Below are 27806 nucleotides of genomic sequence, written 5' to 3' on the forward strand. Positions count from 1 at the left end.
GACTGAAAATAACCCAATTCTGATAAGCCCGTTTTATCCTTTGTCTGTTCTGCCTTTCTTCCCCAGCTTCATCTTCAGTTGCAGTTCCGAATGACATGTGCTCACCATAATCTTTCTGTGGTTTGCATTAGGCTGTATTCTGGGCTCAAAAGATGGCTCATTGAGAATCACAGGACCTCTCAGGAATAAATCCTATCCCAGTATACTACGGCCAAACTAATTAATAACTTGTGTGGGCCATTGAACTGCTCACTTCACACTTTCAGCCCATGTAATATGAGAATATATGCCTCCAAATAGAAGTGACATTATAGCTAAATATACAAGTAAAATGACAAATGGCATTTATTGCATTCTTGTATAGAGTCGTTTATGTAATATTTTTCTAGTATTTGAATTACCTGCTTACCTAATTAGGGTATTTACTCACGAAGGAAATGAATGAGAAATTGGCACATTTATTTTAGATCACAGATTTCACCCACTTCATTAACTTCCTGGTGAGAAACTGAGTAGCAAGGAAAAAACTGTTTTTTGAGGGTGAGGTGGCAGGTATTAAGAAAAATTTAGTCAAAAGTTATTTTTACTAATGATGCTAAGCACAGTGGTATTTAATAAATATTTACTCAATAAATAAGTGTATAGTTTCAAGGATATATTGCTTAAAAATAAGGTTTTTTTTTTCTCTTATACATGAAATATAACCCTCTTACAGAAAAATAGAAATTCAGAAAGAAGTTGCAAAACATCATTTTAATGACTGTAGTTTTCAGTTACGTGTATATACTATAAATCCCCTGAACCATTCTCCTACTCTATGGAGGGTACTCAGAGAAGGCAATGGCACCCCACTCCAGTACTCTTGCCTGGAAAGTCCCATGGACTGAGAAGCCTGGTAGGCTGCAGTCCATGGGGTCGCTGAGTCAGACACGACTGAGCGACTTCACTTTCACTTTTCACTTTCATGCGCTGGAGAAGGAAATGGCAACCCACTCCAGTGTTCTTGCCTGGAGAATCCCAGGGACGGGAGAGCCTGGTGGGCTGCCGTCTGTGGGGTCGCAAAGAGTCAGACACAACTGAAGCGACTTAGCAGCAGCAGCAGCAGCAGCAGCAGCAGCAGCAGCATGGAGGGTACTGATTAATATTCCCATTATTTAGAGGTATAAAACAATGTCAGAAACAAAGCATCTTTCTATGAGATAGGTTTGCATTTTTCTTCTTGGAAATCTATAAGTGAAATTATTGCTTCAGAAACCATGCTCATTTTAATCACTTTCTATATTTTTTTCCCCAAGTTGCTCTCCTAAAATGTGTTTTCATCTTCCTATTTCTATGGAATTAGGTTATTATTTTCACCACACTATTTCTGTTGCTGATTATCATTTTCTCATAAAACAATTCAGTTGACCATCTAACTGCCTTTTGTGAACAGTCTTCTACTCACTGTCATCTTCAAACATTTTAGGTCCATTTGTAAATATAATCATAATCTGTCTATGTCACCAAAAAGCACACAAATCCATTAACTCGCCAAAATGTTAGTGAATATCTGTTGCTGTAGGTTCTAAGCAAAATAATTGTCAGCCAGAGAACAGTTTACCTATCTTTTGCAAGTGCTAATTCATCATTCATTATTATTATTCTATTTTCAGTAATATTCAGAACATTCCAAAACTAAGTTACAGAAGAGATAAAAGAAAGAAAATAGAACAAAATATTCTAAACAAAAATTTAAGTTAAGGTGCCTCTATCCCCCCGCCAAGAAAAAAGAAATGTGCCTCCATTCTAAAATATATAGAAGGAATTGGCCACCCACTCCAGTATTCTTTTCTGGAGAAACCCATGGATAGAGGAGCCTGATGGGCTACTGTCTATGGTGTCGCAATAGTTGGAAATGACTTAGCGACTGAACACAATCCTAAGATAAACATGTTTTTAAAAACTTGTTTTTAATTTCAAGTGATAGGAACAGATAGATTCATGGTATAAATACTGGAAATAGTAAATTTCTCAGATATAGGCTGAATACCCAAAAGACTAAAAATTAAAGAGATGACTTTTGATCACTGAATGCACATTACTACATAGCAATTACTAAGTAGATTTTATGTTCATCAGTAACCCATGAGCCATCATCTGTTTCTTTTCATTATAATAGGAGTCATTTCATGTTTGGATTGGAGATATATCAATTGAAGGAGAGTACTGTGCATTTCACCTGGATTGCTATCAGTTCAGTTCAGTTGCTCAGTCATGTCCAACTCTTTGCGACCCCATGATTGCAGCACGCCAGGCCTCCCTGTCCATCACCAATTCGGGGAATTCACTCAAACGCATGTCCATCGAGTCGGTGATGCCATCCAGCCATCTCATCCTCTGTCGTCCCCTTTTCCTCCTGCCCCCAATCCCTCCCAGCATCAGAGTCTTTTCCAATGAGTCAACTCTTCGCATGAGGTGGCCAAAGTATTGGAGTTTCGGCTTCAGCATCACTCCTTCCAAAGAAATCCCAGGACTGGTCTCCTTTAGAATGGACTGGTTAGATATCTTGCAGTCCATGGGACTCTCAAGAGTCTTCTCCAAAAACACAGTTCAAAAGCATCAATTCTTTGGTGCTCAGCTTTCTTCACAGTCCAACCCTCAAATCCATACATGACTACTGGAAAAACCATAGCCTTAACCAGACGGACCTTTGTTGGCAAAGTAATGTCTCTGCTTTTGAATATGCTATCTAGGTTGGTCATAACTTTTCTTCCAAGGAGTAAGTGTCTTTTAATTTCATGGCTACAATCACCATCTGCAGTGATTTTGGAGCCCAAAAAATAAAGTCTGACACTGTTTCCACTGTTTCCCCATCTATTTCCTATGAAGTGATGGGACCAGATGCCATGATCTTCGTTTTCTGAATGTTGAGCTTTAAGCCAACTTTTTCACTCTCCACTTTCAATTTCATCAAGAGGCTTTTTAGCTCCTCTTCACTTTCTGCCGTAAGGGTGATGTCATCTGCATATCTGAGGTGACTGATATTTCTCCCGGCAATCTTGATTCCAGCTTGTGTTTCTTCCAGTCCAGCGTTTCTCATGATGTACTCTGCATATAAGTTAAATAAGCAGGTTGACAATATACAGCCTTGACGTACTCCTTTTCCTATTGGGAACCAGTCTGTTGTTCCATGTCCAGTTCTAACTGTTGCTTCCTGACCTGCATACAGATTTCTCAAGAGGCAGGTCAAGGTGTCTGGTATTCCTATCTCTTTCAGAATTTTCCACAGTTGATTGTGATCCACACAGTCAAAGGCTTTGGCATAGTCAATAAAGCAGAAATAGATGTTTTTCTGGAACTCTCTTGCTTTTTCGATGATCCAGTGAATGTTGGCAATTTGATCTCTGGTTCCTCTGCCTTTTCTAAAACCAGCTTGAACATCAGGGAGTTCACAGTTCACGTATTGCTGAAGCCTGGCTTGGAGAATTTTGAGCATTACTTTACTAGCATGTGAGATGGGTGCAATTGTGCGGTGGTTTGAGCATTCTTTGGCATTGCCTTTCTTTGGGATTGGAATGAAAACTGACCTTTTCCAGTCCTGTGGCCACTGCTGAGTTCTGCAAATTTGCTGGCATATTGAGTGCAGCACTTTCATAGCATCATCTTTGAGGATTTGAAACAGCTCAACTGGAATTCCATCACCTCCATTAGCTTTGTTCATAGTGATGCTTTCTAAGGCCCACTTGACTTCGCATTCCAGGATGTCTGGCTCCAGGTGAGTGATCACACCATCGTGACTATCTTGGTCATGAAGATCTTTTTTGTACAGTTCTGTGTATTCTTGCCACTTCTTCTTAATATCTTCTGCTTCTGTTAGGTCCTTACCGTTTCTGTCCTTTATCAAGCCCATCTTTGCATGAAATGTTCCCTTGGTATCTCTAGTTTTCTTGAAGAGATCTCTCGTCTTTTCCATTCTGTTGTTTTCTTCTAGTTCTTTGCACTGATCGCAGAAGAAGCTTTCTTATCTTTTCTTGCTATTCTTTGGAACTCTGCATTCAGATGCTTTTATCTTTCCTTTTCTCCTTTACTTTTCACTTCTCTTCTCTTCACAGCTATTTGTAAGGCCTCCTCAGAAAGCCATTTTGCTTTTTTGCATTTCTTTTGCATGGGGATTGTCTTGATCCCTGTCTCCTGTACAATGTAACGAACAAATGAAGAAATTGCCAACTAAATTCAGGGATTCCAAACCATCTCTACTGAAATAGTGTATCTACTCAATTTGACTGTTTACTAAAAGGTCATTAGCTTCGATAGATACAATGTACTTTCTTTGCAAATTAGGTATGAATATTCTCCTTCATATTTTTCTGTATTTTATACATCTAAACTTTCTGGTTTCTCACTTCCTACCTTAACCTAATAACCCTTCTCTCAAAAACACAATAATTTCTCTTTAAACCCATGTTCTAGAAATACATCATGCAATCAATCCATTTCATTGATAATGATGGCAGACTGTATGAACGTTTTGATGTGCACTTGTCAATTGTTGACTTTTTTTATCTGCTTTATCAATAATTTATATTTGTTTTCAGATTCCAGGAAAACAAAAACACCTACAGAAGGTATTGGAAATATTTCCTTTTTGTGTCTTTTGTTTAATGAACCCCAAGCAGAATTCCTTTTTAAAGGATTCCCATGAAGAAAAAATATATATATGGGATTAAAAAGAGAGAGAAATGTTGAGAAAGAAAGAGAAAGAGTTAAGTCTTTACTGACAGTAATTCTATGAAAACCATTTGGCAGTAATATAAATAAATATTGCATATGTTTACTTTTCATATTAATTATTTTCAAAGAAATGTTTTCTGGACAAGACATTGACCAATGTTCAGTATCAAGCATTTATTTTGCTAGAAAGCATAAATTTAATTAATCTTGGCTATACCAGGATTAATGAAACTGAATAATCATAAACTATGTGGCAAGTATACCTATGTCTTCTGTACTTGTTTGTATGTGTTTTTTGTGTACAGAGTGTTTATATGTTCACATGTATTTAAAAAGACTACAATATATAATTATTTTAAATGATTAAACAGTATCATCTTAGATCCACTGTCAAATAATGCTTTACAGTCAACTTATGGAAACACCTATAATAGTCAGCAACCTCAGGTCAACACTTACTGTGAAATTTAAGGGAAGAGAATGGGGGGAGGGATTTTAAAAATTAAAATCAAATCAGTGTGTTGGGGGAGTATATTTTATCTTTGACAATTTCATGAGCAATGGTTTTCTATTTATATTTTTTTCAACAGAACTAGCCAAGGGAAAAAGTAAGGAAATGCATGCAAAGTATATATTTTTTTCTATTTGCTACAACTATTGGCTTGCTGCTATACTTAAACTTGTGGTTTTGAATCTTCCTTTTCTATGTTTTATGCATGGGAACTCTATTTTTGTCAGAATGAAAGAATATACAACCTGGGAAGGGGATGGTCAGAGTGAACTGAAAAGCATGGCACTCTAATTTCTTTGAGTCCTGTTCAAATTCATGCAATCATCTAATAATATCCGCAGTCATCACCAAAAAACATAACTTTGTTCCATTAACCAAAAGTGTATTATATTATGTTAGTGTAAATGTAGTCTTTGTAATCTGGTTAGTTCTGTAGTTAGGAAATGGAAGAAAAATTCCTTTTCAGGCTAGATTTACAGTCTCTTTTCTGCTTTCTTTCTTCTTGTAATCCATAAATATTTTGGTATGTTCACATGGTATGTGACATTTTGTCCATAAAATGATTCTTTTTCCGTACAAGCACTATGAGCTCTGTGAAATTGCTTTGTTTGGGATGCATAACTTAGGCAGCACCCAGTGTTGCTTTAATACAATTATTAAAGCTTGCTTGCCGACACTTCAGTAAAGCTTGATACTTTGAGGTTGTGTCTTTTGCAAATGTATACTCTTCTCTAAGATATGTTGAGCAAACAGAAACAAAAATTAGCAATTTAACCCTGTTCAATTAGCCGTTAAAAGCCATCAATTTCCCAGTATGTAGCACTTTAAAAATTCTAGGAGAAATTAAAAACATGTTCTAAAATATATACCAATTAAAAAAAAAGATTTATGTGCACTTTGGTCTGGCAAAACGTAGAGCATTGAGACTCCTCATATCATAAAAGTGCTCTAGAAAGTCCTGTGAAGAGAATCATGAAATTGTACCGCAGCTCAGCCAGGGGGAGCAGTCTGTCTGCAGAGGAGTTTGTGATCCTTCAGTCCTTGATCTCTGTGTGGGCACAGCGTCTGATGGGCAGTGCACACTGACATAGAAAACGATGCACACCACTTCATCAGCAGGGAAATGGAGGCCAACTGGAGACTGGAAAAATGGTATTAGGTAGCATATTTATGTGACCTTGAGGAACTCACTTGATTACAGTCTATATGATTTAAAAGTTCCCACAGACACTGCAACTCCTTGATAATCATCACAGTATTGATACATTTGATAAATAAACGTGGCTTCCCAGACATTTGTTTAGCATCCCAACTGTCTCCCTCCTTGGGAAGTTCTGTGGGTTGTGACTTGGACAGTAATAAGGACAGGAAAAAAGAGTTTTCCTCTAAATAAATTAATTTGTTTGCTCTAGTTTATCATCTGGACCTGCTTTTGTTGTTCTTATTGTCATATCATTGAATTTACTGGATTTGGGAACTTATTTTTTTACTTCAAGATTACTTTATTCAGTTATACTTCTCCAATCCTATATTCTTATTTTGCTATAACCACAACTTGTTAGTTATTTATTTGTTTTGTTTTTCAGTTTAATACCAGTCATGTTAGAGGAAATGGGGGAAGTGTACGTGGGACCTTCCCGTGTATTGTTTTGTCAATTCTAATGATCTATATTGTTTTCAAAATAAAAAGTAAAAAAAAAATTTAAATTCAATTGTAAATATGATTTCACAGTCTCTGTAGATATAAGGGTAATTTAATCTGTATTTATTTTTATTTTTTTATTTTTTTTTATTTTTTAAATTTTAAAATCTTTAATTCTTACATGCGTTCCCAAACATGAACCCCCCTCCACAATTCAATAATTACATTTTGAATTATCCCATATAATAAATGTTCGACAGCCTTTTCTTGCATATCATCCCAAATTAACACAAAAGTTTTTCTGCTTACAGAATATTCTGATATGATTGGAAGACCCTTATTTTAACTTTGACATCTCACAGATAAGCTTGTAATCGATTTTTATGCATACCCAAATCTACTTCCAGTATTTTTTGATTGTCAGTTTAGAAATTTCTTTTTTTTAGAAAAATGCAAATTATTTTATTTTATTTTTATTTTATTTTATTTTATTTTTACTTTACAATACTGTATTGGTCTTGCCATACATTGACATTCAGCTCAGCATTAAGTTAAGCAATGCATTTAATGACTCCATGTTTTCCAGACAATTTTTGGTAATGTTCTTAATGGTGTTGTTAATTTTAGCTAAGTCACCTGTGCTTCTTCCTTTTGACTTGTAACACTTGGTCAAGCTGTCCGTTTTATTTGTTTTGTTGTCTGCCTGCTATCTTGGGAGTGGCTAAATCAATCATTATACCCTCACAACTACAAGCCTGGTAAACAAAACTGTATACCTGAGAGACTAATGGGATGGCCTTAGGAGGTTCGATGACACTCTATGTTTCTAAAATAAAGTTCTAAGAACTCTTTCAGCATAAACATCTTCTAGTCTCAAAAATATATGCACCAAGTAAAACTTAAAGAAATCTCAGTTTTTCTTTAAAAAATCAGATATTAATGTGTCTATGTTAAAGCATTTGACAATCATTTAAATTAACTTGACAAGCTTGTCAAGGAAAAATAAGTAAGAATAGAAATGTAGATAATAGCACTTCATATAAAATTAGTACCTGCACTTCATACAAAATTAGTGCTTATTTTAATATGAATGTCAGCTTAATCTTGAGGCCAGAATAATGCTTTGTCTCATATGATACTGGCAAAAGTGGGTTCTTAAAAAGAAACACTGTCTGAAAAAGACTCTGTAAGAAGCATTTGTCCTAAAATCAAGGGAAGTGTGTTGTGCTTATTTTTGAAAATTCTTAGTCTATTTTTAGTGTCTTAAATCTGCCTCAGCAAAGCCTTTGTCTTAGCTAAACAAATATCTTTTCAATACAAGAAAATATCACCTTATAATAAAAAGTTCAGAAGAAATCTGTTCATCCTTATCTGAGGATTATTTTAAAGCAACTGCAATAATTATCCTTATTGCTTACTTTTTATCCCAAATTTATTTCATATTGATCTAGTCAGTAAGAAAATTTAAACTTTTTCCATCCTTTGTAGACCTTATGATATCTTTCTAGATTCTTATCCATGAAAAATTTTAATTCCTCTCATATTCAGAATATCTTGATTGCTGGCAGCTATTATTGGTGCAATACTATACTAGTACATGTATGTTTCTTTGTGTTAGAACAATTAAGTTGGAAAATAAAATTGGAATAATAATAATAATAGCAAAAATAATATATTTCAGAACAGGAAAAGAAAGAAAAACACATGGAACCAGGTAAGTGTTTTTAAATTCCTCCATCCTCTTAATTTTGAGATATTAATTTGCAATTGAATACTGAAATGCCATCAAATAGCATGGAATGTTAATTTTGTTTTTCTTTTCTTATTTGATTCAGCAAAGTCACCAAAGAAGGAACAGTCAGGTAAGTCAAACTGGGGCTGCAGGGTCTTTCTATCTGATGTCCAGGATTTATTAATGCTGCAGCCTCAGACGGGGTAAGGACCAAGATGGGGGAAAGGGCAGGAAATCCTTCCATCTTATGAGATGTCATTTTTCCAAGCTCTGGACATAGAGTTAATGTCAAGGCCATGTAAGAAAATGGAAGCCAAGTAATATGTTACATTCTTGCTACTCAATGTGTATTCTGTGAACCAGCCATTGTAAGGGTCTCCTGAGAGATTGTTAGAAGTGCAGAATCTCTGGTCCCATGCCAGATGCACTGAATGAGAATCTCCAACTTCCTAACATCCCCAGTAGATTTGTCAGTGCAGTGTGTGAGAAGCCCTGTTATAGTCTAGCGTAAAAAACAAAAATAAAAGCAAAACCCTTCCTGTAAATGCATCTGATATTGCTTTGTTTTTATATATGAAATATTTAATTCTCGCAAATATTCTCTATCTATTCAACATGTTCTTTATTGACACATCTTGAGTACTCAGGGGAGTTTCGGTGAGAGAAGTAGATTATGTCTTCAATCTATTTACATTTGAATGGGGGAAAAAAACAAATTGAGAATCAGACAAGCAGAAAAACACACATACAAACAAACAAAAACTACGAATTCAGTACCTGTAGATATCAAACTATGTTCTTAAAGTTTCCGGGCATTTAACTTGCCCTATCTGTTGTTTCAAAGGAAAATAAATGTATTTCTTGATCAAGGAACTTTAATGATCTGTGTGTATGTGTGTAGGTAGTCAGTCATAGCCTCATATAATGTCCGTTAGTCACTCCTCCCATCATAATATATTTAAATAGAAATAGCATTTACAGTAGCGATACATTAAAATAAAAATTGGGTTTCCCAGGTGGCACTAGTGGTAAAGAACCTGCCTGCCAATGCAGGAGATGTAAGAGACTCAGGTTTGATCCTTGGGCTGGGAAAAAACCTTGGAGGAAGGTACAACAACCCACTCCAGTATTCTTACCTGGAAAATTCTATGGACAGAGGAGCCTAGCTAGCTGCAGCCCATAGGGTTGCCGAGTTGGACCCGAATGAAGTGACTTAACACACATGCACAAAATTATAGCAATATTATGTAAATAACCAGGCTAATCTAGCTAAATTACTTCTACCCCTATCACAAACCACAGCAAGTCAGATTCAAAACCACATTTCTTATTCTTCATTCAGGTTTGTAAAACTTCCTCAGCAAACCCAAATCATTTAGGTTCATTAGATTCTCCAACTAGGTCCCATGGCATCATTTTATTTTCCATATAAAAACACTTAACATACTTTTATGATCATATTACCTTTTCTATTTCCCAGTTTAAATAGAAATTATAAGATGAGGATCGTCTTTTATATCTTTATCCCCACAGTGCCTATTATAATGTCAGGAACATTTTGGGCACTTGATAATGTTTGATTGGATGAAAAAAAATATCAAATATGATAACATATTTTTGAAAAAACATAAACATGAATAACTCAAATAATTTATAATATGTAATAATCTCACTTTTACCACATTAGGTATTCCAGGGTAATGTTCCCACCATTTGGCCGTAACATATATTCTTACTTGTGTATGTATGCAGAAAGTTGAATTAGAGCATACATCAGAGAAATATAAACATACAGAGACATGAAGAATGATGATGGGTATAATCAGTTTTAAGAGTTTTAATAGCTAAACATTACTATCCAATATTTGACAAAATGTAGTAATTTAAATTTCTTGAAATCTTTTTCTTGCAACTATTGGGTAATTTATTGACTCACTTTCTTCTTTTCATTCCATTTTGTAGACTTTAAGGAAACTGCATTGGCTTATATATAAAATCAATCAGATTCTTATATAATTTAAAATGGAAAACAAAATGAATGAGTCATGAATGAGCATTCTGTGCTGGGAGAAGATATATGAATATCAGAAATCTGAAGTGAAAGTTGCTCAGTCCTGTCCCACTCTTTACGACCCCATGGACTATACAGTCCATGGAATTCTCCAGGACAGAATACTGGAGTGCATTGCCTTCCCAACAGAGATTGAACCCAGGTCTCCCTCATTGCAGGCAGATTTACCAGCTGAACCACAAGGGAAGCCCTAGAATACCAGAGTGGGTAGCCTATCCCTTCTCCAGCAGATCTTCCAGACCCAGGAATCGAACTGGGGTCTCCTGCATTGCAGGCAAATTCTTTACCGAGTGAGCTATCAAGGAAGCCCTAATATATTTAAAATTTATAAAAGAAAATAGCACAACATTGTATGTTCTTTTTCTCAAATATACTTTTTTCTTTAGTTTACAAGTCTATAATATAGTCTTTTTAAAAATGAAAATAGCTGTAAAACTATTTTAGAGAGACCCAAGGATACTTATAACTGATTTAGACCTTATTTTTTTTTTGCCCTTAACAGCTCCAACTGAAAAACACATTAAAGCAAGTATGTTGACTAAAACTTAAAAAAAACAAAAAGCATATTTTAGCAGCTTACTCTTAACTTTCTGCTTAGACAATGCTGATGCTAATTTTTAAGGCTGACTTACCAAATGTTCCTTGCTCTGATTATGTGTTGTGTTAAACAAATATGCATATTTACTCAACCTTGTTTTGTGAATCAGTTCTTCTCAAAATTTACCTATAGAACTTTCATTTGTAAATGTTAATTTGTCTAGATCATAACATGTTTTTGAATTGTTTGTATTTTTGTTTCCCATTGTGCAGAACGATAAGTGATCTTTTCAGTTTTTTAAAACATAATAGACAGTTTTCCTAATGGTTAATCACTTGATCAAACCAGGAGGCAACATAATTTGTCTGCTAGTGAAAGTTATTGTGTATTTAATGGAATGAAGCTCCCTACAATGTTAATATTTATTTATTACTCTTACAATATCATAATTTTTTAAGGCTTTTATCCTCAAAATTTTTAAAATTTATATATTTTTAATTGAAGGATGATTGCTTTACAATATTGTTTGTTTCTGCCATACATCAACATGTATCAGTCATAACATAAGTATACATATGTCCCCTCCCTCTTGAACCTTAGATTTTTAATAACTATCAACTGGTGGCTGGAGCATACTGTGGCATTTGCATCTATGAAACTTTGACAATACACTAAAGAATAAATGCTTTTTTCTTTGTTGGTATTTCTCAATTAGATGAAGTATCTAACAGATTGTCATTAATGACAATTATTTTAGGAAAAATGGTGTGTGAGCTTAGAAAAAAATATTCTTTCAGCTTCTCTAAACTTTGTCTATAAGATTTAAGATCAAACCACATTTTTATGCATGGTGTAAATGTGTTTATATTTTCCTTTTGATTTAGAGTTACATAAATATTAATGATAGTACTAGTACAAAAAGAGAATGCGTGTTTTATTTACTGCCAGGTTTTGAGACAGAGTATGTCATTGGTGAATATATCAGAGAAAAATGGAAGATATAATGTTGTGTAGCTTGGTGTCTTTTTTTTTTTTTTACTTTTTTATTTTATTTTTTTAATTTTTATTTTTACTTTATTTTACTTTACAATACTGTATTGGTTTTGCCATACATTGACATGAATCCACCACAGGTGTACATGAGCTCCCAAACATGAACCCCCCTCCCACCTCCCACCCCATATCATCTCTCTGGATCATCCCCGTGTACCAGCCCCAAGCATCCTGTATCCTGCATTGAACATAGACTGGTGATTCATTTCTTACATGATAGTATACATGTTTCAATGCCATTTTCCCAAATCATCCCACCCTCTCCCTCTGAGTCCAAAAGTCCACTCTACACATCTGTGTCTCTTTTGCTGTCTCGCACACAGGGTCATCATTACCATCTTTCTAAATTCCATATATAGGCGTTAGTATACTGTATTGGTGTTTTTCTTTCTGGCTTACTTCACCCTGTATAATCGGCTCCAGTTTCATCCATCTCATTAGAACTGATTCAAATATATTCTTTTTAATGGCTGAGTAATACTCCATTGTGTGTATGTACCACAGCTTTCTTATCCATTTGTCTGCTGATGGACATCTAGGTTGCTTCCATGTCCTGGCTATTATAAACAGTGCTGCGATGAACATTGGGGTACATGTGTCTCTTTCAATTCTGGTTTCCTTGGTGTGTATGCCCAGCAGTGGGATTGCTGGGTCGTAAGGCAGTTCTATTTCCAAATTTTTAAGGAATCTCCACACTGTTCTCCATAGTGGCTGTACTAGTTTGCATTCCCACCAACAGTGTAAGAGGGTTCCTTTTTCTCCACACCCTCTCCAGCATTTATTGCTTGCAGATTTTTGGATCGCAGCCATTCTGACTGGTGTGAAGTGGTACCTCACTGTGGTCTTGATTTGCATTTCTCTAATAATGAGTGATGTTGAGCATCTTTTCATGTGTTTGTTAGCCATCCGTATGTCTTCTTTGGAGAAATGTCTATTTAGTTCTTTGGCCCATTTTTTGATTGGGTCGTTTATTTTTCTGGACTTCAGCTGCAGAAGTTGCTTGTATATTTTTGAGATTAGTTGTTTGTCAGTTGCTTCATATAAGCAAGGTGAAAAGACAGCCTTCTGAATGGATGAAAATAATAGCTTGGTGTCTTTTTAAAAAATTACAGTTGAAAGTATTTACATAGTCATTTTAGACCTTAAAGAAAGGTGTAACATGAATCTAAAATTCCACTTATGTTTTCATGAAAATTTTTAGTTGAATATAAGCTGATTAGAACTTCATATTACTGAGTATTTCGTATGCTAATACTCAGTCTGTAGAAATGCATAATCAAGAAAATATATAAAACAAAATTGATAATTTTGCTGCAGTGGTTCAGAACTTTAGATTGGAGATTACTCTGAAAATGAACATTTTCTTCCTAGGAAAATGTGACATTTAGATAAAAATACTCATTTGTGATGAAAAAAAGATTCTGTAAGTTCTGCTATCTATGAAACACTATCCAATCAAGTTTTGAAGAGATCAGCATCTTTTGCAGGAAATTAACAAATTTAGCTTGCCAAATCATCTTAGACTCAATATGAAAGTCTCAAAAGAATTGATATCCATTTCCTTGTATAGTTGAATGATTTGAACTTGACATAGGCATTATCTCTCAGTATAAAAGTTAATTAAAAACAATTCATAAATTATTTAAAATCTCTGCTAGCAATGTGACCATCCATTTCCCCAACTAAGAACTTGTTTTTGTTTTTGTTTTTGTTTGATCTTGAAATCACACAACAGAAGAATATTTCCATAGCTTCTATGTATGGTGAGCTATTTATAAATTTAATGCCTAAGTCATCACATTACAAATACTATTGAAAATTCCTTCTGTTACTCACAAAGTATGGGGTGCATAGTATTGTGTATGTAACCTGAATATTCAGGATATAATTTTACATTATCTTAAATTATGAGAGCAAGTGAAGAAGTGAGATTTATAGTTTAATATAAATTATTTATGGGATAATTGAATTAACAAGGAAAGGTGAGATTGACAGGACTAGTGCAAATCTATGGGAAAAATAAAAGGTAATTGTTTTCAGCACTCAATTAAAGGAAATAACTATCATGTGAATTGAATTTGTGGTGTAGAATTATTTGTTCTAGGTCCTAAGGAAACCAAAATTAGTACAAGAATAACACTGGAGGACATAGACTAGTTTGGAGCTGTATCAGTACAGAGTGGATGTTCTCATGGTGTCATGAGCTTGAAGAAAAGAGAAATCATTCAGGCTCAGTGATGTAGCATGCACTACGGAAGGGTACTTACTGCCTCCACGTGTAAAGTTATGCATCAGTGATTATGTGGATGGAGAAGGAGTGCCTTTTACCAACAGAGATGCCAAACCTAGATTTACGATTTCTGCAGGTCGATAAAGATTCCATTATAATTGTTATTGTTCAATCACTAAGTTGAGTCCGACTCTTTGTGACTCCATGAACTGCAGCACACCAGGCTTCCTTGTCCTTCACTATCTCCCAGAGTTCGCTTAGACTCATTTCCATTGAGTTGATGATGCCATCCAACCATCTCATCCTCTGTTGTTCTCTTCTCCTCCTGCCCTCAATCTTTTCCAGCATCAGGATCCTTTCCAATGAGTCAGATCTTCACATCAGGTGGCCAAAATATTGGAGCTTCAGCTTTAGCATCAGTCCTTTCAGTGAATATTCAGGACTGATTTCCTTTAGGATCAACTAGTTTGATCTCCTTGAAGTCCAAGGGACTCTCAAGAGTCTTCTCCAGCACCACAGTTCAAAGCATCAATTCTCCAGCACTCAGTCTTTATGGTCTAACTCTCACATCCATACATGACTACTGGATAAACCATAGCTTTGACTAGATGGACCTTTGTTGGTAAAGTAATGTCTCTGTTTTTTAATATGCTGTCTAGGTTGGTCATAGCTTTTCTTCCAGGGAGCAAGGGTCTTTTAATTTCATGGTTCCTGACGCCATCTGCAGTGATTTTGGAGCCCAAGATAAAAAGTCTGTCATTGTTTCCATTGTTTCCCCACCTATTTTTGCCATAAGTGATGGGACCTAATGCCATGATCTTCGTTTTTTGAATGTTGAGTTTTAAACATTTTTAAATAGCTTTTTAACAGCTGTTTTAAATAGTTTTAAACACGTTTTTCACTATCCTCTTTCACCTTCATCAAGAGACTCTTTAGTTCCTCTTCACTTTCTGCTATAGGGTGGTATCCTCTGCATATCTGAAATTATTAATATTTCTCACAGCAATCTTGATTCCAGCTTGTGCTTCTTCCAGCCCAGCATTTCACATGATGTACTCTGCATATAAGTTAAATAAGCAGGGGTACAATATACAACCTTGACGTACTCCTTTCCCAATTTTGAACCAGTCCATTGTTCCATGTCTGGTTCTAACCATTGCTTCCTGACCTGCATACAGATTTCTCAGGAAACAGGTAAGCTGGTAGTATTCCCATCTCTTTAAGAATTTTCCACAGTTTGCTGTGATCCACACAGTCAAAGGCTTTAGCATAGTCAAAGTAGCAGAAGTAAATGTTTTTCTGCAATTCTCTTGTTTTTTGCTACAATGCAAAATGTTGGCATTTTGATCTCTGGTTCCTCTGCCTTCTCTAAATCCAGCTGTACATCTGAAAGTTCTTGGTTCACATACTGTTTAAGCCTAGCTTGAAGGATTTTGATCTTTAGCCTGCTAGCATGTAAAATTAGTACAATTGTGCAGTAGTTTGAACATTCTTTGGCATTGCCTTTCTTTAGGATTGGAATGAAAATTGACCTTTTCCATTATCATATTGCGTTAAAAAAAAATGCTTCAACACACCCAGTTCTCCTTCCTGCAGTCCACTGCACATCCCCCGCAACTCCTTACCACCACACTGGATAATGATATAGGGGTTGATGATATGACTAGCTATTTTCAAGAAGGAAGGGGATGAAACAAGTAGATTTTTAGACGCAGATCTTTTATACGACTCTTGGTGATCAAGAGGGAATAAAGTAGACAGTGCTTAGCAAATACATTAGACATCCCTCTCTTTTCCCCAAAGAACCCTTCAAGGACCAGTATTCTTCAAACCCTTGTAAAGTACTGCCATACATTGCTTTGTTCCTCTTATCAAGGACAGCAGGGCTTTGATAATGTTTTCTTGTGCATATTTGACCAGCCTGTGGTCAGTTTGAATTATGAGTAAAAAAAAATACCAAAGACCAGATCAGAGCCAAAGTCTAGTTATTTTTAATTGCAGGTCTAAATTCGAATTAAATGACAACAATCAGGAATTTTTCATTTCTTGGTTTTAGCACCGCACTAGATTTTTGTGTTATGCTCAGCCACCAAGCCTGACTCTGCTTATCACCTTAACTACATTTCAGTGCCTCCCTGTGTGAGTCACAATCTACATACATCTGTCTCTTGATCTACCAATATATGTCATGATCTTCCAGGAATATCCAGTATGCAGAGTTTAAAAAAAAAGTACCTTTGAATTTATTCAAATATATGATACTAGGAGACTATTTGGGAAGAGCTTAAAATTACTTAGAGAGTGACCTGGCTTTTTTATTCAGTTTAAATATTCTGTCATGGAAATTTCTGGGAAAAAATATCTATAGGCCTGAACTAGTAGATCTGGTATCAGTGATATGTGTCTATACCACAGGTTGCATGTCCTGTATGACACTGTATCTCAGTCGTTTAGGGTAGCCTGGGTATATTGTATTATTCCAGAATAATAATTACTAGCAACTCTTTTTACCTGCTTAGTTTGGATGATAAATTATATGATCACTACCCAAATCACATATGATGCTGCCTGATTGAACTTAAAATAGCACTGATACAAGGCCAGGTGCTGGTTTGGGAATTTAAGTACCATAAAAACTAGACTGTGATAGACCTGGGACTGATTTAGATTGTAGGGCAAGATGTGCTTCTTGTTTAATCCTATTTATAAAGCCACAGTTGGTGTCCTGGGTGCTATCCTGAAACTGGAAAATGTCATGGTTTGGAGCTTAAGAATATTCATCAAGTTTGGTTCAAAGAAAACCAAGCTAGATAAAGGAGTACTAGCAGAAGTAGAATCTGAGTTCAGTTTAGAACAAGGCAGCAGGGAGGAAGAGGAAAGAATTTCAAAGAGAAAATCAGAAATAAATTTTATGGAAGTATAATGAGTACAGCAAAATAATACTAAAATGTATGACTATTGAGACAAGTGCTATGTGACTTGAGTCTTATTAATAAAGCAATCTCTTGATATTGTGTTTTAAAGGGTAGCATGATATTGGGGCAGATCTAAAGTTTTCCAGTAGGACAGGAACAAAAGAGACCTAAAACAATTCCACTTGATCAAAATCTGATGTAAGAAAAACCAGCCATCTCAATAGAGAATGGAGAGATTATTTTTGAGTATTGCTGATGCAGTTGGTATTCATTGCAAAGAAGTAATTTATTCCTAGGGTTTCCCTGATGGCTCAGAGGTTAAAGTGTCTGCCTGCAATGCGGAAGACCTGGGTTCAATCCCTGGGTCAGGAAGATCCCCTGGAGAAGGAAATGGCAACCCACTCCAGTATTCTTGCCTGGAGAATCCCACGGACAGAGGAGCCTGGCGAGCTACAGTCCACGGGGTTGCAAAGAGTCAGACACGACTGAGCGATTTAGTTTGTGCAACTTCAAAATATCAATTCTGGATGGTTTAGGAATAGGAATTGAACAAAACAAGGCATTAAATAAGTATAGGAAGATATATTTTTATATTATTTTGAAATATAGTTGAATCTCAAAAATTACATGCAAATTCAAGTTATAAAAAGTTTAATATATTTTATTATATTAAAATTAAAGCCAATCAGTAGATACCACAAAGAGATAAAAGACAAGCTACATATGTGGAAAAGATGCCTGTAGCATATATTAGTAACTAGAGGTTAGTAGTGGAAAAAAAAAACTCTAAAAAAATGACAAAGAACTTGATAGAATAGTGGGTAGAAAAAAATGATTAGAAGATATAAGCAAGTATGAAAAATAAAACAAGAAAGACACAAAATGGCCTGGAAATATATCAAAATAGATTTAGTGTGTTAGTAATAATGAAAATTTTCTTAAAATCACAGTAATACTATTTTATACATATCAAATTGGCCAAAAATGGAGGAAAATGTTCATGTTGATGATGGTTATGCTATGAAACAATAGAAACTCTTACATATACTGTTGGTATGAATGTAAAACTTTGGGAAAATATAGCATTTATTTAGAGTCAAACAAGAGCACATGCTATGACCTAGCACTTTCACTTCTAAGAAAATTCTTGCACATTGCACCAGGCTTCCTGTGCAGGAATATTCATAGCAGCATTATTTATAATAATACAGAATCGGACAGGACCCAGTGTTCATTCACAGGGGAATGGGTCCATAATGTGTAGAATGTGTATACAGTGGGATACACTGCACAGCAGTGAAAGCAATCAACTACAGCTACTCATATCAGCATGACTTGTGTAAAGAGTCAAACAGCTATAAGTAAGCAGTGCATCAAATAGGGCAGTGACAAAAACATGAGGGGAACTCCACTAGTAGGGGCTAGGGCAAAGGTTTTGTAGAGAGTACCTGGAAGCAAAGCAAAAAAATATATATATATATAAATTAACTATGACATATATCGCCTTATTTGGGAAAATTTAGTTATTTGGCTCTTACGATAATTGCTCTTGAGTACCATTTTCTTGATTCAAGGAAAATGTTGTTGACTCTGCCTTTGGTTTCCTTATGTAGACCAGTAAAGGCACTAAAGCTGTTAAAGTCTAGTAGGCCATCTTGTTAAACTATTTTAACACTGCATCTCAGCACATTTTGAAGGAAGTCAATTACAAGAGTTAAAAAATATAATTCAATTTATAAAAAGTTTTATCACTAAACAATATAACTCAACCTGTGTATAATGACTTTACCTTTGTTTGGAGATAAATTCATGTAATAAAAAACTACAGAACAATAAAGAAATGATTTATACAGAAATTAGGGCAATGATATTCGGAGATGAAGAGAGAGGTATGCAATGAGTAGTAAGACAAATAAGAGGTTTCAAAGGCTTTGGTGATATTGTATTACTTAAGCTTACAGGGGGTTGGAAAAGAATGCATTTTTCACAAGGATTGTATCTTGGAAGAGAATTTCTGTATTATTTAACAATTAGTTACAAAATATTCAAGCACATTAAAGCGTAAGTTTTCTCTGCTGCTTGCTTTGCTCTTAGGTGCCACATACATTTTCTCCTTTAGGTAGTTTTAGTCTTGTCTGACTTCGAATACTATAAGGTATTGACCTGGCATGTCTAATATCCATTTCTTGTTCTTTAATACCTGAATTGACAGAGACTGAACAAACCAAAGAAGAGGTTGGTTCTGCCTCATCGAAAAAAGGTCAGTGCAGCTTAAAGAAAAAGATGTCATGACTATAACTTCTTTATGCTTATAGAAGAGCCTTATTTATTGATTTTACTATTTCACTGATATGGAGCAAAGTCACTTTGCACAAGAATTGTAGTACCTATGTTAACAAGGCTTTGTCTTTTGTACTCTGATGCCAAAAGTTTTTATTCTTTTAGGGTCATAAACTAAAGATGGTAATTATAGTCCAATTTTAAGTTAGTTTTTTAAAATAAATTGAAGAAATGCAACTGTGTAAACTCCACAGGCTCCAATCATCCGGAGAGCATTCAAACTTAGTACGCTGATTTATATGTTTAGGGTTTGAACAAACGGAACTTTGACTAGTAGAACTTCCATGAACGATGTTCGCTTTATGTAAGAATAGTGTAAAGTTAGAAATTACATTCCTTGGGATGCTTGCCTGAAAAGAAACATATTAAGAAGTTTGGAATTTAAGTTTTTAAATCTATTTTTCTTGTCACATCTAATCAGAAGCAACCATTATGTGAATATTGACTCCTCTTAGTTGACATTCTAAAGAATATCTTTAAGAACATTAATATATGTTTAAAATATTCAGTATGATGAGAAATTTACATATTCTCCATTCAAAATAAACTGGAATAATTTTGAAATTTTGCTTTATAAATAGAAATTAAATCAATAATATATCCAGTGTCTTTGTAAGAATCTCAAGACACAGTTTAGCAACCCTATCCTCCACACACACATATACAAACACGACACACATACCCTTTCCCATATATGCCACTAAATGACTTAACATTTTTCTTCTTAAAAGCTCTTTATTGCATATGCTCTTTAGGAAAATATGTATCAGGACTATAGGGAGATATAAAATATATATGACACATATCCATATTCCCAAGTTACATATATATATATATAAATGAATACATGGATATATTGATAAATGTATATATTAATCAAGTAAACTATAAATTAATATGTTAGTTATATAAATTAGTGTACAAGTTACTATACACATGTATATACTGATGAAAGACAAAAAATTAAAGGATACTTAAAGGAAATATAAACTGTACTGTAAGATAATACTTAATTAGAACCAATTAAATTATTTAATGGGTTTGCTTTTTCAAATATAATTCTACTTATTATTCTGAATTTATAGTAAACAGAATAAAATTTGTTTCTGAGACAGCTCTTTTCTTAGTAACCTGGTATTTGTGATGTCATTTTTGCAATAAGTGACCACGATACCTGTTTCATTGACATATTTTACCAGGTATCGATTTGCCAGAAGTGGTAGAGCCTTGAATTTATTGGAAGCCCATATTAATATATGTCATTCTTTTATGAGGTCTTATTCTAAAATCACTTTTGCTTGTCAGCATTAAGTGTAACGTGTGGGTAAAACCTGGGTGTTTCACAATGGATAATTCCATGGTGTCAATAACAAGGCTAAGGGTCTCAAGACAGATTCAGAGAAAGTCATAATCTAGGCATGGATACAGGGTACATGGATCTAGTAAGTAACTATAAGGTAAGTACATCTATATTTGTTGAAGCAAGAACAGAAGGAAGGCAGAATTGTATTTAAAATCTTCAGCCATGAATGAAACTAGTGGGATGTCCAAGTAGCAGTTATATGGATTTTATCTGGAATTAGATTTCACATATTGAGCCTCAAGAAGTCTTTGATTGTCAAGACAGTCTGGAGACAGAGTTAAAAAGGAAAGATTCGAAAACTAGTAGCTGACCCATGCACAGACTGAATCACTTGGAGCCTAGATATTTAGGGTAGAAATATGAGCACACATAATACGGAGTTAGTCAAGTCCCATTAGAGTAAACAGACATACTGAATTAATATTGAATCTTAATTTAGTGAATTCACTGAAATATTCAACCAAGAATGATCTCTGAGTTTAGAGTAAGGCCAAACATTTTGGTTGGGATTAATTAGAACTGATTGCTAGGCTCAGAATGAAATGCAAGGAGGTAAATAACCTGTTTATGAAAATTGAATATTGGCATTATTCACTTTGCCTCTAGTTAATTAGATCTCATACCTCAATCATTAATTTAAATATGACTCTACATATTAGATTTCCTTGCAGCTATAGAAAACGAACAGAAACAAGTGTTCCTTCCAAAGCCATCATAAACATTTTGAAACTCAGGTAGGACTTAACCAGTTTGACAAGTAACAAATAACATTCAAAGGAGACTCTTCTCATTTGTCAGGTAGTTTCATTTCTCCTTATCAGTGATGATTAATCACACATGAAATATATGTTGCTTCATCATACATATAGTAACCAGCCCCCAATCTCTTTTGGGCTTTCTTTGTTTTTAAGATACTGGACTTTTTATTATTCTACATTGAGGTTTAAACTAGGAACTGCGTTACAATGCTAAGTGGAAATTACTGATTTTACAATTGTTTTAAATGTTCAAAGTTAGAAAAATAATTAAATATTTTAAATTAATCACAGTCTGCCAGTTTATATCTAGTATAAATTGTTTAATCTTAAGCTTGCTTTTAAGTCAGATTTTATTTGGAGATATATAGTATTAAATCATCAATATGATAATTATCTTACTGTTTTATATTTGCTTTGAAGTTTTCAAATACTTTTCACTTTCATTCAGCATATACTTATGGATCATACACTATGTGAAAACTTAAGGAAATATACAGATATTACTTGAGCAATTAAAATCATGAATATATGAATCTATTCCATGAGTTATTTAGGCCTCTTTTTTTTTTTTTTTTGCTTTCAGCTAAATGTTTTCCATATGATCATAGTTAATGTTTGAAAGGCAATGGGGTAAAATAATTTGGAAAATTATTCTTACTTGAGGAAAAGCAAAAGATTTGCTGTAAAAGGTAACATTAAATTTAAGCCCTAAATAACAGGTAGACATTTGTTGTATAATAATTAGTTGAAAGAGTATCTTGGGCCTAGGTAACAGAGGAAGGCAAAGCAGAGGGAAACTGCATGATGTCTATGAAGAGTAATAAGAGTCTCAAGAATACAATATGAATAAATACAATTTGTGCTAATAATCAAGGGGGCCTGATTTTAATATTCAGCTCTATCTTATGAGCACTAGGGAGTCAATGAAGACTTGTAAGTATAGAAATGATACTCAGACTTTTGCTTTAGAAAATTAATAGACGCTTGCTCCTTGGAAGAAAAGTTATGACCAACCTAGACAGCATATTAAAAAGCAGAGACATTACTTAGCCAACAAAGTTCTGTCTAGTCAAAGCTATGCTTTTTCCAGTAGTCATGTATGGATGTGAGAGTTGGACTATAAAGAAAGCTGAGCGCCAAAGAATTGATGCTTTTGAACTGTGGTGTTGGAGAAGACTCTTTAGAGACCCTTGGACTGCAAGGAAATCCAACCAGTTCATCCTAAAGGAAATCAGTCCTAAATATTCATTGGAAAGACTGATGCTGAAGCTGAAACTCCAATACTTTGGCCACCTGATGCGAAGAACTGACTCATTTGAAAAGACCCTGATGCTGGGAAAGATTGAAGGAGGGAGGAGAAGGGGACGACAGAGAATGAGATGGTTGGATGGCATCACCGACTCAATGGACATGAATTTGAGTAAACTGGGAGTTAGCAATGGACAGGGAGGCCTGGCGTGCTGTAGCCCATGGGGTTACAAAGAGTTGCACAGAACTGAGCAACTCAACTGACTGGACTGAGGCTAGTTAGGAAGTTTTGGCAATGATGTAGGCAATGTGCTTTAGGATCCGATATTAGTCATGAGTGGAAAGAAGGGATATTATATGAGCAGTGTTATAAAATAGATTCTATGGAACTTGACAACTGTCCAACTTTGCAAAGGAAAACTTCAAAAATTATCTAATAAAAAGTTTTGAAGCTGAGTACTAGAAGAATATTGGAGGAGGAAAGGGCCACCCACCCCAGTATTCTTGCCTCAGAAATACCATGGAGAGAGGAGATTTGTGGGCTACAGTCCATGGGGTCACAAAAGAATAAGACAACTACTAAACAACAACAACTAGAAGAATATTATTTAATATAAACACAAAATTATACAAATGAAAATAAAAATTAAAATGAGTGATAATGAGTAATAAAAATGGAAAAGAAAGATAAAAATAAACAATTTTGTGAGCAAAGACAAGATTAATTGTAGACGTATTTAAACTGCTGCGGCACATGCAAGCGCCATCAAGTGAACTAAGTCGGACAAAGGCATGCATCACCTAATTTTACTCATGAACGCGAAAGCGAACGTGAAGTCGCTCAGTCGCGCCCGACTCTTTGCGACCCCATGGACTGTAGCCTACCAGGCTCCTTCATCCATGGGATTCTCCAGGAAAGAGTACTAGAGTGGGTTGCCATTTCATTCTCCAGGAGATCTTCCCCACCCAGGGTTTGAACCCGGGTCTCCCACATTGCAGGCAGACGCTTTACCATCTGAGCCACCAGGGAAGCTCAATTTTACTCATGAGTAGAATATAAAAAAACAAACAGAAAACTAAAAGAAATCAACAAAGAAAACAAAGCCTAACATGTAGAGAGAGAGATCAGAGTGGTGGGGAAGGTGCAGGGGGGATGAATGTGTAAATACAATTGTAATGATTGGAAACTAAATTTCTGGTGGTGAGCATTCTATAATGTATTCAAAAGTAGAAATATAATCTTGTACACATGAAAGTTACACAAAGTTATTAATCAACATTGACTCAATAGGATTATATAGTAAGACATAAAAACTAAAGCCACTAGCTTTAACTTGAGAAAGCATCTTTTGAAATCTTTGTAATAATAGTGAGATTGAAGTTTACTATAGGCTTGAACTTTGCAGGTAAATTAAACAGTGATAAAGTAAATAAATTAGAGATACCCAAGGGAACATTTCATGCAAAGATGGGCTCAATAAAGGACAGAAATGGTATGGACCTAACAGAAACAGAAGATATTAAGAAGAGGTGGCAAGAATACACAGAAGAACTGTACAAAAAAGATCTTCACGACCAAGATAATCACGATAGTATGATGACTCACCTAGAGCCAGACATCCTGGAATGTGAAGTCAAGTGGGCCTTAGAAAGCATCACTACAAACAAAACTAGTGGAGGTGATGGCATTCCAGTAGAGCTGTTTCAAATCCTGAAAGATGACACTGTGAAAGTGTTGCACTTAATACGCCAGCAAATTTGGAAAACTCAGCAGTGGCCACAGGACTGGAAAAGGTCAGTTTTCATTCCAATCCCAAAGAAAGGCAATGCCAAAGAATGCTCAAACTACTGCACAATTGCACTCATCTCACACGCTAGTAAAGTAATGCTCAAAATTCTCCAAGAAAGGCTTCAGCGATACATGAACTGTGAACTTCCAGATGTTCAAGCTGGTTTTAGAAAAGGCAGAGGAACCAGAGATCAAATTGCCAGCATCAAGTGGATCATCAAAAAAGCAGGAGAGTTCCAGAAAAACATCTATTTCTGCTTTATTGACTATGCCAAAGCCTTTGACTGTGGATCACAATCAACTATGGAAAATTCTGAAAGAGAGGGGAACAACCTGGAGTTAACCAGACCACCTGACCTGCCTCTTGAGAAACCTATATGCAGGTCAGGAAGCAACAGTTAGAACTGGACATGGAACAACAGACTGGTTCCAAATAGGAAAAGGAGTACATCAAGACTGTATATTGTCACCCTGCTTATTTAACTTCTATGCAGAGTCCCTCATGAGAAATGCTGGACTGGAAGAAACACAAGCTGGAATCAAGATTGCTGGAAGAAATATCAATAACTTCAGATATGCAGATGACACCACCCTTATGGCAGAAAATGAAGAGGAACTAAAAAGCCTCTTGATGAAAGTGAAAGAGGAGAGTGAAAAAGTTGGCTTAAAGCTCAACATTCAGAAAATGAAGATCATGGCATCTGGTCCCATCATTTCATGGGAAATAGATGGGGAAACAGTGGAAACAATGTCAGACTTTATTTTTTGGGCTCCAAAATCACTGTAGATGGTGACTGCAGCCATGAAATTAAAAGACGCTTACTCTTTGGAAGGGAAGTTATGACCAACCTAGATAGCATATTGAAAAACAGAGACATTACTTTGCCAACAAAGGTCCGTCTAGTCAAGGCTATGGTTTTTCCAGTGGTCATGTATGGATGTGAGAGTTGGACTATAAAGAAAGCTGAGCGCCAAAGAATTGATGCTTTTGAACTGTGGTGTTGAGAGTCCCTTGAACTGCAAGGAGATCCAACCAGTCCCTTCTGAAGGAGATCAGCCCTGGGATTTCTTTGGAAGGAATGATGCTGAAACTGAAACTCCAGTACTTTGGACACCTCATGTGAAGAGTTGACTCATTGGAAAAGACTCTAAATGCTGGGAGGGATTAGGGACAGAAGGAGAAGGGGACGACAGAGGATGAGATGGGTGGAAGGCATCACGGACTCTATGGACGTGAGTCTGAGTGAACTCCGGCAGTTGGTGATGGACAGGGAGGCCTGGCGTGCTGTGATTCATGGGGTCACAGAGAGTCGGACACGACTGAGTAACTGAACTGAACTGAACTGAAAGTAAATAAAAAGAAAACAAACCTGAAACTATAGAAAACCAACTTCTCCACTTCACAGTTCATTTCAGGACTGTCTGTCCATAATCAAGGCATTGCTGTATAAGAATGGTAGCTACTTTGTTTCCTTAGTACCTGGAATCTCTGAAGGTAGGCAGCACAAATCTACTTTTTTCCCTAAAATAGACACCTCCAAATGTTGATCAATATGAATGGTGTGATCCAAATGGTGTGATCACTCATCTAGAGTCAGACATCCTGGAATGTGAAGTCAAGTGGGCCTTAGGAAGCATCACTATGAACAAAGCTAATGGATGTGATAGAATTCCAGCTGAGCTATTATCAAATCCTAAAAGATGATGCTTTGAAAGTGTTGCACTTAATATGCCAACAAATTTGCAAAACTCAGCAGGGGCCGCCGAACTGGAAAGGGTAAGTTTTCATTCCAATCCCAAAGAAAATCAATGCCAAAGAATGTTCAAGCTACTGCACAATTATACTCATTTCACATGCTAGCAAAATAATGCTCAAAATTCTGCAAGGTAGCGTTCAACAGTATGTGAACCGTGAACTTCCATATGTTCAAGCTGGATTTAGAAAAGACAGAGGAACCAGAGGTCAAATTGCCAACATCTGATGATGGATCAAAGAAAAAGTAAGAGAGTTTCAGAAAATCACCTGCTTCTGCTTTATTGCTATGCTAAAAGCATATGACTGTGTGGAACACAACAAACTGTGGGAAATTCTGAAAGAGATGGAAATACCAGACCACCTTATCTTCCTCCGAGAAAGCTGTATGCAGGTCAATAAGCAACAGTTAGAACCAGACATAGAAAAACAGACTGGTTCCAAATTGGGAAAGGAGTACGTCCAGGCTATATATTGTCACCCTGCTTGCTTTACTTATGTACAGAGTACATCATGCAAAATGCTGGACTGGATGAAGTTCAAGCCCGAATCAAGATTGCCAATGAAATGTCAATAACCTCAGATATGCAGAGGACACCACCCTTATGGCAGAAAGCAAAAAGGAACTAAAGAGCCTCTTGATGAAAGTGAAAGAGGAGAGTGAAAAAGCTGGCTTAAAACTCAGCATTCAAAAAACTAAGATCATGGCATCCAGCCCCATCCCTTTATGGCAAATAGATAGGGAAAAAATGGAAGCAGTGATGGAGTTTATTTTCCTGGGCTCAAAAATCACTGCAGATAGTGACTGCAGCCATGAAATTAAAAGACACTTACTCCTTGGAAGAAAAGCTATGACAAACCTAGATAGCATATTAAAAAGCGGAGACATTACTTTGCCAACAAAGGTCTATATGGTCAAAGCTATGTTTTTTCCAGTAGTCAAGTCTGAATGTGAGAGTTGGACCATTAAGAAGGCTGAGTACTGAAAAACTGATACTTTTGAACTGTGGTGCTGGAGAAGACTCTTGAGAGTCCCTGGGACTGCAAGATCAAACCAGTCAATTCTAAAGGAAATCACTCTTGAATATTCATTGGAAGGACTGATGCTGAAGCTGAAGCTCCGATACTTTGGCCACCTGATGTAAAGAGCTGG

At 35.6% G+C, this 27806-nt stretch overlaps 1 protein-coding gene across 33 annotated transcripts in view; it reads left to right on the plus strand.

The window, feature by feature from the left end:
- Window positions 1-27806, plus strand: part of TRDN (triadin) — a 407610-nt gene that overhangs the window by 271608 nt on the left and 108196 nt on the right. For 32 of the 33 annotated variants that reach the window (XR_001918516.1, XR_001918517.1, XR_001918515.1 and 29 more), the window contains exons 15-20: window positions 4575-4604; window positions 5301-5318; window positions 8545-8577; window positions 8699-8725; window positions 11169-11195; window positions 19615-19662. Coding sequence is in view for 28 of the 33 variants with exons in the window: in XM_018052961.1 (XP_017908450.1) it covers window positions 4575-4604; window positions 5301-5318; window positions 8545-8577; window positions 8699-8725; window positions 11169-11195; window positions 19615-19662 (183 nt within the window). In the remaining 5 variants the exon portion in view is untranslated. The remainder of the gene's footprint in view (window positions 1-4574; window positions 4605-5300; window positions 5319-8544; window positions 8578-8698; window positions 8726-11168; window positions 11196-19614; window positions 19663-27806) is intronic. The other variant, XM_018052967.1, reaches the window with a different exon arrangement.

Source organism: Capra hircus, chromosome 9, assembly GCF_001704415.2.
Source record: "Capra hircus breed San Clemente chromosome 9, ASM170441v1, whole genome shotgun sequence".
Taxonomy (NCBI): Eukaryota; Metazoa; Chordata; class Mammalia; order Artiodactyla; family Bovidae; genus Capra; species Capra hircus.